At 51.3% G+C, this 11,451-nt stretch overlaps 8 protein-coding genes across 8 annotated transcripts; 5 read left to right on the top strand and 3 right to left on the bottom strand.

The window, feature by feature from the left end:
* Positions 1-146: 146 nt before the first annotated feature.
* On the top strand, positions 147-1,348 carry ASPVEDRAFT_47345 (mitochondrial fission process 1 family protein). Its single transcript, XM_040813759.1, has 3 exons — positions 147-340; positions 412-640; positions 692-1,348. The coding sequence occupies exons 1-3, from the start codon at positions 180-182 to the stop codon at positions 977-979; spliced, it is 678 nt and encodes a 225-aa protein (XP_040673903.1). The 5' UTR covers positions 147-179; the 3' UTR covers positions 980-1,348.
* On the bottom strand, positions 677-1,671 carry ASPVEDRAFT_390858 (DUF488 domain-containing protein). Its single transcript, XM_040811837.1, has one exon. The coding sequence runs from the start codon at positions 1,437-1,439 to the stop codon at positions 1,077-1,079; it is 363 nt and encodes a 120-aa protein (XP_040673902.1). The 5' UTR covers positions 1,440-1,671; the 3' UTR covers positions 677-1,076.
* A 9-nt stretch (positions 1,672-1,680) lies between these two features.
* Positions 1,681-3,697, bottom strand: ASPVEDRAFT_179311 (uncharacterized protein). The gene is made up of 8 exons (XM_040808829.1): positions 3,356-3,697; positions 3,288-3,301; positions 3,151-3,223; positions 2,765-3,096; positions 2,354-2,712; positions 2,109-2,306; positions 1,915-2,058; positions 1,681-1,857 (listed from the first exon to the last, which is right to left on the bottom strand). Exons 1-8 carry the CDS (start codon positions 3,511-3,513, stop codon positions 1,774-1,776), a joined length of 1,362 nt encoding a protein of 453 aa, XP_040673901.1. The 5' UTR covers positions 3,514-3,697; the 3' UTR covers positions 1,681-1,773.
* Positions 3,698-3,836: 139 nt separating this feature from the next.
* ASPVEDRAFT_89369 (MARVEL domain-containing protein) lies at positions 3,837-5,201 on the top strand (the record flags this gene model as incomplete). Its single annotated transcript, XM_040818595.1, has 5 exons — positions 3,837-3,924; positions 4,531-4,670; positions 4,715-4,827; positions 4,882-5,007; positions 5,060-5,201. The coding sequence occupies 5 exons, from the start codon at positions 3,837-3,839 to the stop codon at positions 5,199-5,201; spliced, it is 609 nt and encodes a 202-aa protein (XP_040673900.1).
* A 218-nt stretch (positions 5,202-5,419) lies between these two features.
* ASPVEDRAFT_47341 (GFA family protein) lies at positions 5,420-6,134 on the top strand. The gene is made up of 2 exons (XM_040813758.1): positions 5,420-5,572; positions 5,634-6,134. The coding sequence occupies exons 1-2, from the start codon at positions 5,468-5,470 to the stop codon at positions 6,000-6,002; spliced, it is 474 nt and encodes a 157-aa protein (XP_040673899.1). The 5' UTR covers positions 5,420-5,467; the 3' UTR covers positions 6,003-6,134.
* A 13-nt stretch (positions 6,135-6,147) lies between these two features.
* On the bottom strand, positions 6,148-7,878 carry ASPVEDRAFT_47340 (uncharacterized protein; the record flags this gene model as incomplete). The annotated part of the gene is made up of 1 exon (XM_040813757.1): positions 6,148-7,878. One exon carries the CDS (start codon positions 7,876-7,878, stop codon positions 6,148-6,150), a length of 1,731 nt encoding a protein of 576 aa, XP_040673898.1.
* A 194-nt stretch (positions 7,879-8,072) lies between these two features.
* Positions 8,073-9,444, top strand: ASPVEDRAFT_390716 (uncharacterized protein; the record flags this gene model as incomplete). Its single annotated transcript, XM_040811830.1, has 1 exon — positions 8,073-9,444. One exon carries the CDS (start codon positions 8,076-8,078, stop codon positions 9,252-9,254), a length of 1,179 nt encoding a protein of 392 aa, XP_040673897.1. The 3' UTR covers positions 9,255-9,444.
* A 314-nt stretch (positions 9,445-9,758) lies between these two features.
* ASPVEDRAFT_57324 (glycoside hydrolase family 27 protein) lies at positions 9,759-11,308 on the top strand (the record flags this gene model as incomplete). Its single annotated transcript, XM_040815323.1, has 3 exons — positions 9,759-9,793; positions 9,884-11,121; positions 11,241-11,308. The coding sequence occupies 3 exons, from the start codon at positions 9,759-9,761 to the stop codon at positions 11,306-11,308; spliced, it is 1,341 nt and encodes a 446-aa protein (XP_040673896.1).
* Positions 11,309-11,451: the final 143 nt, after the last annotated feature.

Below are 11,451 nucleotides of genomic sequence, written 5' to 3'. Positions count from 1 at the left end.
TTGGAGCTTGGACTTGTATCCCTTGGTGAGGCTTGCATTCCGGGCTTGACGCCACACGGCAGGTCGTGACATCAGCGCGGTCCGAGATACGGAAACATTTAAAACACACCCCATCGCGTTTAGATAGAAAAGTTTGAAAGCGATTTCACGAATTAGAGCCGGTTCCCATATAGCTGGAAATGGCGCCTGTGACGCAAACAGATCAGGATCTGGAAGGCGTGCCAAAGCATGCATCCAGGGGGGAAAGGCACCAGCATACCGAGCTGCCACCGTCATTACAGCGGATTGTAGCACAGGAAGAAGAAGATGAGAGCATCTACGGCGAGTATTGGGCGAAAGAGTACGGTCTTCCCTGCCAATCTGTGTTGGACGCCTAATATGACTGGTGTATGAATAACATCATATTTTCAGGTACAATGAGCCTGTCCCACCCGTGCGCTATGCAGCATACACGTCAAGACTTCGGACTCTCGCCATTTCGCTGCAGCGATACGTCGCATACACTTCCAACATCAGCGATTCCATCGGCCCTTTATCCAGCCCTTACATACTGACCGGGGCACATGCTGTCTCCTGGGGGTACATTCTATGGGATGCTATTCACGAGTCTCGCAAGGCATCCCACAAAATTCCACATTTTGTACGCACCAGATCTGTATTATGACCTAGAGAATGATACTAATAAGTGCAGGATGCGGACGCCGCGGCTCACCCCCGAGTAGCTGCTCTTTCGAAGGATTATCGGCTTGTTGGCGTCCAGCGCATTTTATTTCACAGTCTGGCTAGCATGGCGCTCCCTGCCGCCACAATCCAAAGTGCCATGAAGTGTGCCAGCTGGATGATGAAAGACGTGAAGAGTAGACGTCTTCGGACGACTGGCACCCTGGGCCTTGGGTTATCTGTAGTACCATTCTGTCCATATATTTTCGACAAGCCAGTGGAGAAAGTGCTGGACTGGGCCTTTGCCAAAGCACTTTGATCATTGGGCGCCTGATGAGTGTCTTGTATATACATAGCAGTTTTGTTCGACCTTCGCAGGTTATATCCACATTGGCTACCGACTCCACCCGTCGCACTTATTCCGCTAGCATATCTGCTAGAACATGAGCTTGACTCAGATGCAGGTCCTTAGTGGCCGTCATCAGAACCAGCTGTCCGCTGTGGTGTAGATTCTGCAGGTGTTTGAAAGCACTTGCGGGTTCCTCGTCGTGGAGCTCGTCCCTATACCGGCTGGCGAATTCTTCGTACTTGTCTGGGTCATGCGCGTACCAGTGTCGTAGTTCTGTCGATGGAGCGACTTCCTTGAGCCATTCATCCCACGGTGCCTCGTCTTTGCGTTGACCGCGAGGCCAGACTCTGTCTACCAGCACAGCCTTGCCGGAATCCGGTCGACCATCTTTGACATGCACTACCTCAATGTCGTGTTTGTGGGGTGCCATAGTTTGCTGGTTATCGTGAGCATGGAAATCAAAGAAAAAAAAAAAAAAAAAAAGGTTGGCATTGACCGGCGTTTAAATAATATTGCGGAATGGGTAGAGAGTGGTTCGAACCGGACAACAGAGAGGGTCATGACGCATATTAAATGGTCTGATGTGGCTTAAACTGCAATTCGCTAGTTAATATAATTCGCAAATAGCAGAGCCTAATTGTAGACACATTATCAAAAATAGATAGAGTGAGGCCTGATATTAATATAGATGCGAGGACTATGCTGGAATATATACATAATATGGGACATATCATACGGACTTGCCGCCAAAGCCAAGGCCCTGATCATGCATTGCTGTTGCAAGAGAAGCTGTTGCTGGAAGCATCGTCATGAATAGCCTTGCCTGAGACGTAGACCCCAAGACCACACTGCAGCGAGGATATTGTCAGTGCAATTCAAACATTACCAGGACACGTGGTACTCACTATGCAGCCCCCGATCAAAACGACCATCACGTTGATGATGGTGAGGCAGATCTTTCTGGGGGATGAAAACCACTTGCCCCAGTTAAGGTGTAGCCAGTATACGCCCGACAGTCCGTAACTGAACCAACTAGCGAAGAGGGAGCTCTGTAGAGGACGTTAGCTAAAGAAAGCGACAGAGTGGAAACAGAGCTTACAATAAGACTAAGCAGGTCACTGAATACCGGGATGGCATCGGCAATGATCCAGGCGATGATCCAGCAGGTCAAAGCGATGGCCACCCACGATCCAATCGAGAACAGGTCACGGCGGTGCATTCGGTCTGTTCCACGGAAGAGGCGGACGTAGATGTATTTGAGACCGACGTGGCCGTTGACAACACCGGCTCCAATAATCTGGGGTGGTCAGTGTCTATAATCTCCAGAGTATGGGCTTGACATACAGTAGGGATCGCGATGCCATAGGCGACCTTCTTCAGGACTGGGCCTGCTGAGCCCAGGGCAGGCGATTCAACAGATTGGCCTGCGTAGTAGTAGATCACAACGGCCGCAACGGTGTAGAAGATAATCTCGAATGTCTGCAGCAGATACAGGGCCTTGGGGAAGTCCCGGGGCTCCCTCATCTCAGCGAGGAGACCGAAAAAGGCCACATGAGCGCAGTAGGCAAAGACGATGTTAGTCACCGCGGTAAAGGCATGGAACAGATCGGTGTCGACGGTGGCCTTGATGGTGTTGTATCCATGGCCTTGGACGCCCACTCCAACCATGGTAATGATGACAGCAGTGAAGATACTGACAAAGGCTGCCTGGAGTCAGCATAATACTTGAGGATACAGGGGCATATGGCAACATACACATGCAGGAGATGTAAGTCATGTTCTTCATGGTACGGGGAAGCGAGCAGACCATGCAAATGACAAACCCAACGGTAGTGAAGACCATCGTGCAGGTGCCGTGCTCGGTAACCGTGTTCATCATGACGCTGAATGTCAGGATGTGACTGCCCATGATGAAGATGGAGAACAGTAGCTGGCCAATACCAAAGAGCTCACGCCCAAATGCCCCCATCAGGACCTCTCCAGCATCGGCCAGGTTCTGGATGTGAGGATAGCGGTGATGGAACTCCGCAATGACGAGCCCGGTATAGGTGGCAAGCAGACCAAGGCCGACAATGAGGATGATGGCTCTGTAGGTGGCCGGTTAGCTCGAGCTGGCAAGCAGTTTTGCGCAGAGAACCTACGGCGCAAGACCCAGCTGGGCAAGAGTAGCAGGCAGTGACAGCACTCCAAGAGAAACAGACTCCGCAATCATGACTAGATGGCGTCAATTAGATGATGTTCCCGATGCACCAGGGCTTTGTTCTGCGGCATTACTTACACATCCCAGTTTGCCTATGGAAATTTTAGCATTAGACCTGATATACAAGAACGCAACTCTCTACTTACCACCACTCCATAGTCTTGTATTTGATTTCGGCGTTGGATTCATCGCCAAACGCATCCACGTAGCGTGGCGCGGTGGCCTTCTCGTCCTCGGGGCTCTCCTTCCATCCCGACTCGGAGTCGACACGAGCAGGGAATGGGTTCACGCCGTCGATGTTCATTCTGGCAGATACAATGGAGGTGACAGATGAGATTCAGGACAGGAGATGCAGGCAGTCGAGATGCATGTCCCCGGAGCCTGTGGGAGAAAAATTCTCTCGTGTGGCCACAGGTGGGACTCGGCGCAGCAAACCCCGCGAGTCAAGCATTGTAGCAGATGGATACGATGGGCTCGATGGACTCGATGGGCGCGGGTGGGCATACCGCACACAGTAGACATGCACGAGGGCGAGGAAAAATTCAAGCCTTGCTGGGCCCACAGGATATCCACAGCCAGGAACAGCCGCGAATAGCCAGCTTGGCTCAGCCATATTAAGTAACAAAAATGGCGAGAGTCCCACTGGATCCATTCGCCGGAAGTTCGGAACTTGTCGAGTCAGGCTTGTTGTCGTTATCTCAGACCTGGCAGCGTGGTGCGATTTCTATAACACACATCCTGTAGTAAGAGATACTCGACAGCAAGCTACAGCGAACGAGAGTCTCCTTCAGAGTCCGTGGATCTCGAAGAGATTACATTGTATTCTTCTCGCAAGCACTCCTGCTATCTTTCCCTACACCGAGCTCACATTCAAGGCTTGTCAACCCCGTCACGGCACACTCAGCTGTGAGGTTGACCTGGTAATATTGGGACCTGCCACAATGCGCCCATCTGTAATCGTATTGCGCCCGATGGTCCGGGGAAAGATGTCCGGCCATCAGCGGTGCTCAATCCCTGAAGCAGCTCCACAACTGGTGCAGCGGGGGGCAAAAATGAATGCATAGCATAATCTGATTTGGGAACAGTTACTTCGAGTAAATCCCCTGTACAGATGCACATTAGTATTATCCATTCAATAAGGTGGAAAATATATCGGTGGGCCAAGAAGCTGTTCCGCGGTTCGCTGTCCAGCTTTGTCACGACTCTTCTCCAGGTCACATCCATGAGGTCATACATTATTGACAAGACTTAAAACCTCTGAACTGGGGATTAATACTGCGACAATCCTGATGGCCGTTCACCTCAACCGACCAAATGGCAGGGTTCAGCACATACCCTCTTAAGGTCATCATCCACGTCCTGCACGTCCTGCAGGTCGCCAGCGCAGTAGTTGTCCTGGGAATTACGGGCTGGGCGGTTCGAGGCACAAAGACGCTTACCGTCATCTATTCTCTGATCATTGTACGTCCCGGCGTTTCGTCGCTGCGTATGCTAATAATGCCTAGGCGGCCCTGACACCGGTTCTGTATATTATTGCAACCGGTGCCAGCTATCCAGGAAGACGACGGAAGTGGTTTGCTGTTCCGTGGCTGGTTTGCGATGGAGTCATCTCCTACTTGTGAGTATCCTATCATATTTCTCTTCGAACCGGCGACTTACTTATCTCAACCAGGTGGCTTGTCTCGTTCGTCCTCCTGGCGCTCAATTTCAACCATCAGAGCTGCCGCGTGAGTCCCTGGAACGGCGAGACTGTATGTAGTAGAAAGTACGCAGCAGAGGCATTTAGCTTCATTGCCTTGTAAGTTAGCGATGTTTGACCCTTAGCGGTGGCTGTTTTAACTGTGAACCAGCTTCATGACCCTGCTCTGCCTGATCCTGGAGACGGTGTATATTTACTATTGGAGGGCTGGTGACGAGCTTACAACGGAGGAGTGGAGGAATAGAGAGGCCCATTTGTCGGAAAGACTTCGCTCGCAGGGGTTAGTTCCTTGACTTGATAGTGAACTATGTAGTGTTTGGCTGCAACCATAGGAAACTCAGCCCTTTGCAAAATAGTCACCCCCAAGGATTATTTATATAACTTACTTGTATGGATACGTCCAAGTCATACGCAACCAGGGTACTGGCTGACGTCACAGGCCAATGCGTCAAGGGAATACGAAGAGGTGGTCAGCAAAGGCGGGGAAACCGTCGTATAAAGCTTCCTGCTCTGCAACAGCTTTACCAACGATCAGTTTCCCCTGAAGTCGCGCTAAATCATGTCAGCTCCTCAAAATGCAGCCGTAGTTCTGACGGGTGGCTGCCTCTGTGCAGCCATTCGATACGAGGTATCATTCCGAAAGGACGGTCAATGGCCACCAGTGGTACAACCCACAGCGGGTTCCTAAATATATTGTTGTAGGATAACCGCTAATTAATTGCCAGTCTGAAAGCTGCCAATGCACGATGTGCCGGAAATGGACCGGTGCCTTGATTTATCAGTACCTGTCTGTCTCTCCAGATCAAGTCTCCCCACCATTCAACTCGTTCCCGACATACAAAGAATATCCTTCATCATCCGGCCGATACCGTGGGTTCTGCGGTCAGTGCGGTAGTTCTTTGATCTGGAGGTCAGACAGAGAGAGTGAGCGCCAATCGTGTGATCTTCTGCTTGGAAGTATAGACGAGCGATGGCTTGTGGGAGAAGAAACAGAGAGTGGAAGGGCCGGTGGATTTGGCAAGATACTTTGCAAGCCCTCTGGGGCACAGCACTGGCGTGGAAATGCCATCGAAGGTGTAACGGACTTCCTCTAGACGAGGTCCATCGCACTGGGAAGGAGGCAGTGTAATTCAACAATCAGCTTCTACTGTAATGTTTATTATTATCTACACCACAGAATGAACCAAAACACACGCACCTCGCATGCAGGATGAGGTCATTGCTAGTCACACTTTATGTCTAACCACGTCGAATTATGGCAGCGCCCTCCTCAAAATGCTTGAGAAACCTGCCAGAGACCACCCGGCCCTCGCGCTCTCCTACGACAATGGGCCAGAGGACGCGAGCAGCACCATCTTCAAACCCAATCGGACAACCATCTCTAGGCTGGCAGTCTGGTGCTGCACTCATGTAACCCGGATCGACGGAGTTCATTGCGACACGACGAGTATTCCAAGCAGTAGTCGCCTCTGTCTCAGTGATCATGTTGATGGCAGCCTTGGACATGTTTGTGTGAACATGATGGCCTGCTTTGCTGCGAGAATTTGCCACGTCGTCGAAAATGCCTTCCCGTGAGGATACATTCACAATATAGCCCAGGGGCCTTTTGGAAGACTTGGGGTCATCCGTGCCCATGCAAGGCAGCAGTTCCCGACACAATATGAGAGGCACAAATGCATTGACGGAGTGTGCACTGATCAGATCTTCATAGGGTATCTCGTCCAGCGATTGCTTCCAGGATGACTTCCCAAGTCTTGTCTCGTCGCCCGTGTGAAGACCTTTCTGGGCGATTGAACGCTCCTCTGCTTTATCTCCATTGCTTCCAGTTCCGTTCTCTAATAGCTCTCCCCCATTCTCGATTTTGGGGATCCAGGATGCATCAAGACCTCCTCTGACCGTCGGTACATACCCGTCATCAGCCGTGTCAGCGATCAACCTGTTGACCGGCGAACGATCATTCAATCGCTGTTCTCGAGAAATTGCTTTAATCTCGGCCTTGACAGGATCCGTCAGTGTCTGGGCAGCATTGTTGATCAGAATGTCCAGGAATCTTCGCTCGACTGACTCGGGGTTTTCTTCGTGCCAGGGATATAAAAGTCTTCTCACGACACGCACGAGTCTAAATGCGTCTTTTGCGGCCCTGAAGTCAGCGCCGACGACTTTCAATCTCGACTGCCAGCGCTCAAAGTCGACTTCCCTCGCATATCGACTCACTGCATCAGCTGGGTACCGCGAAGAGACAATAACATGGGCACCGCATCGCAGCAGTCTCAAGGCTGTGTGATAGCCCAGGTTGATCCGTCCCCCAGTAACCAGTGCTATTTTCCCATCCAGCACTAGACTTTCCGGCAGGGACAACCTTGACGAGCTGATATTGAATGCACCGCAAGGAATGCAGAGCGCAGGATATAGATCGTGGGCGTCGCCTTTCATATGCTGTTGTCGGCACATGTAGCATCGCTGCTTGGAGACTCCTTTTCGTCCCTCGTTATGAAAATCTCTTCGCATGTCATCACTCATTCTAAGCTGAGATCTGACTGCTGCGATTACCTCTGTTAGGGAACTGCGAGGCGTAATGTTGGAGACTGGTCCTCTCCCCTGCAGGTACTGTAGCACTTTGAGCGTCGCCTCGAGTTCTTCGGTTTTTGGCACATGAACCTCTCCACTCAGAAGAGTATCTTGATCTTCACTCGTTGTATGCTTGAGGCCATTCCAATACGATTTTATGCTCCCAATTATGGCTTCGCATCGAGCCAGCCTCAGCACCCGCGAAACTTCAACGTCAGGGGTGAGGTGGGCTGCGATTGCATCTAGTAGCGGCGATGGCGAGGCTGGTAGTACCAGCGCAAGCCTGCTCGGCATAAGGCCCTCTTTGCATCTTGTTTGATCCTTTCTCAGCTGCTTGGCGATAGCTGCGGCGTGTTGTGTCTTGAATTCCGCATTTGGAAGAAACGGAGGAAGCGACTCCATATTGATTGACATGAGAAACCTCTATGTTGAACCGGAGAGCCAAAAAATATTCACAGGATGTCTGACACGCTAGAAACCAATAGAAAGTTAACATTTGTCCAGGGAGTGACTCAGAGTTCAGCCCCAAGTGCCAGCTCGTAATGTGGAACTGGTTTAAAGACCACGCTGCCCCTCAGCAAAAATAACCCTTTCCAGAAATGCCACCACTCGAAAGGATATGCCAGGAATTGGCAAAATTGCCTGTCGAGCTCGCCCACCAAATTATCGGCGACCTAAAAGTCTGGGATGTCTTCAAGCTGCTGTGGTACGATGACCCCAAAGTCAATGCCCTTGTTTCTTCGCAACCCCAATGCCGGAATTTGCTGGGAGATGATGAAGAAACCTTTTCGCAGACTCGACAGATGGTAAAATCCTACTTTGCCATGTATGTCAAGGTGGGACTCCCATTCAAGCCTCCGGGGTATGGACATGTATCTTGGAGCATTGATGTATTGCTCGCACATAAACTGGACAAACCGGCACGCGAAGTTATCATGAAGGAATTGAGAGAGTCCATCCAGTCCTTTCTCTACACGCAGATATACGCAATCATGGACCTGGAGCAGTATGTCGATCGCTCGGTTTTCTCTCGTGGAATCCCAGATCTGCATGCGTGCAACACAGTCCAAGACCTGGGAGAGTGCATGGATACTGTCCTGCATGCAAAGAAAGCACTTTTCAAGCAGGCATCGGACCAATTGCATTGGGCAGCTTCCTTGATGGAGCAGAATCCTGATATTCTGAAGCGAACACTGGATCCTGAGCAAAAGCGGCGGCCAAATACCGCACACATTGTATCCCGGATGCGATATACAGCCAATCGATTCCGAAAGTGTGATGTCAAAGACTTCATTGCTACCGAATACTTCGCCTTCTATTTCTTCCCTATCATTCCCTTTGATACCGCATTGGCGAAATTGCTGCGGTGGGTGGAGAAGTATGGGTTCATTACTGAGCACGGCCAAATAAACAATAGTAACCACCGACAACATGCACACTCGCAACCTATGGAGAAGCATGCCAATATAGTGATGGGAGGACTGCCTTATTTCTTTACAGACTTTCCGTCTACGAAGGGCTTGGTAGCCAATGATAAAGGCGACGTGCTGCGAACAGTACACACGTCCTTGTCGGACCAAGATAACGCGGCTAAGGGCCTATTCTTCACGGTTCACAGGACGGCATCACATTTGGAGTTTAAGCTACCAGTGAAGAGCCAGGCCCGAGAGCCGAGTGACAAGAGAGAGCAAGCTTGGCTGGCATCGTTTGTAGAGCTGTACCGATACTTAGAAATGTTAGAGAAGAGATCCATGCTGGCACTGGAGGAGTCGCTCTGATAGTTTCAGTCAGAAACAAGCAGAGTTTGCTAGGGATCGGGAATAACCCTCATGTCGTATAGCTTTTAATCATTCAAATCTGCATAGCGTCGTCAGGAATGCTTCTTGGAGAGGCGTAGCGGAGCCAAGAATGTATTCTTCATATGAATAACCAATCCCGGTCTTACTCTGCCAAGGAGATCAATAAAAGATACCCTTATTACAGGACCGTATGATATGGCGGCGGCGAGCAGCCATTAGCAGCCAAATTCGCCGCTGTGTTGATATCGACTCTCCGCATTGCATCCCCACGATCCCCCGTGTCGGGGAATTGGCGCCACGGTTATCCCCAAATCGGCTCAATTCCATGATCGCCGTTCGTTTTCATGATCATCCGGTGGGAGTCTCGGTTTAATGCGGTGCGAGACTGATGTCAAGGCAAAGGTATATCTAACACAACGTCTCCTGGAGGATCCCAACACAGCTCATCAACCAATACTTCAATTTCAGCGCAACGTCGCTACCATGTTGCCCATCGCCATACTCGCAACTATCCTGGGGTCCGCCGCTGCTCTCCCTTACAGGGATGCGGAGGACAATTGCTGGCCTCTCGCGCCGAACAGCACTGGCAACCACCTGACTGTGCTGAGGACTGCAAAGTCGCCCAATGGGTTCTTGCGCCCTGCCAGAGGATGGAACTCCTGGGGAATCCAGGCAACCCCTAACACGACCCCTAGTTTCCCCCAGCTCCCTGGCCGAGTCGTCAACCAGGAATTCATCATGGAGCAGTGCACGGTCCTGGTTGAGCCCGACCTGCGCGCGGCTGGCTATGACCTATGCAGCGTGGATGGCGGCTGGTATAGCTCCCTCACAGACGAGTTCGGTCGGGTCACACACAACACCACGCTTTTTGATATTCCTGCTCTGAGCGACTATCTCCATGGCAAGGGTCTCAAGATGGGCCTCTACAGTCAGCCTGGCATCCCGTGTGAGGCACGGGATAAGCAGATCTTTGGTTCCAATCTGACTGTCGGGTCAACATTCATCGACCATGTGGATAAGAACGACAACTGCTACTTTGACTACAGCAACCCGGCCACTCAGCTCTATCACGATGAGCTGATCGCTCTATGGGCCGCATGGGGGGTGGACATGATCAAACTAGACTACGTGACGCCAGGATCCAACATCGAAGACACGCGCATGCCAGGCAACCTGAGCGCCACGGGAATTGCCTACCACCGCGCCATTGCAAAGAGCGGACGGCAGATTCAACTGGACATATCATCGAACGTGTGTCGGAGCGACCCGTACTGGGGAATATGGACCTCCAATGCGGACAGTATAAGAGTGGACACCGACATTAACAGTTATGGCGAGGATGTGTTTGTGGGGATGCCCAATGTCCAGCGTGCAATCGAGAACTATCGACAGTTTGTTAACCTCCAGCTGGTCGACAACAAACCCGTTACCCTGCGAGGGAACCTAGACAACCTGTTTGTTGGGAATCCAGCTAACACCACAGGGGTGACGGACAATCAACGCATTACTCTGATGAGCCTCTGGATTGGCGCGTCCTCGAATCTACTCCTTGGTTCCGACATGACAAACCTTGACTCGCTAGGCAGGTACTTAACCACGTCTCGGCCCTCTATTGAAGCCGCGGACTTCTGCGCCGAGTACCCCATGCAGCCGCGAAATCCTGGCACGGGCAGTAACCAGGCCAAGCAGTTGCAGGCCTGGATAGCCGGACCGGATCAGAAGGGTAATGCATATGCACTATTGACAAATCTCGGTCCAAACCACGGTGATGGTGGCTACGTGACCGTTGGTGTTGGACGGCAGAATGTGTCCATTACCCTTGCGGATCTCGGCCTACGGGGAGGCAGTTACACGGCAGTTGACGTGTGGTTCGGAAGCAAGACGAGTATTGCTGCTGGGGATACTCTATCTGCGGATTTGGGAGAAGGAGAGTCGCGCTTTCTGCGCCTGGCGCCGGTGTAACAGGACTCAACATGCATTCAGAACTAGTCTCTCCTGCCTACTTTGTGTATATAAATTACCAGGATAAGTAGGAGTGACTCATTCTGGTATTACAGTTACCATCAGGCATTTGCTTGAGTACTCGCTTACCAAGTTAACTACTCTGTTTACTAAAGCCTAGTTTACAGGTAGCGTCCTGTTGCTGCAAGAGAAGAACCTCCGCGGGGATCAAGGT

Source organism: Aspergillus versicolor (assembly GCF_001890125.1).
Source record: "Aspergillus versicolor CBS 583.65 unplaced genomic scaffold ASPVEscaffold_15, whole genome shotgun sequence".
In the NCBI taxonomy this organism is placed as follows: domain Eukaryota; kingdom Fungi; phylum Ascomycota; class Eurotiomycetes; order Eurotiales; family Aspergillaceae; genus Aspergillus; species Aspergillus versicolor.
Note: the sequence above shows the minus strand (reverse complement) of the source record. Positions and strands in the feature narration are given on the sequence as shown.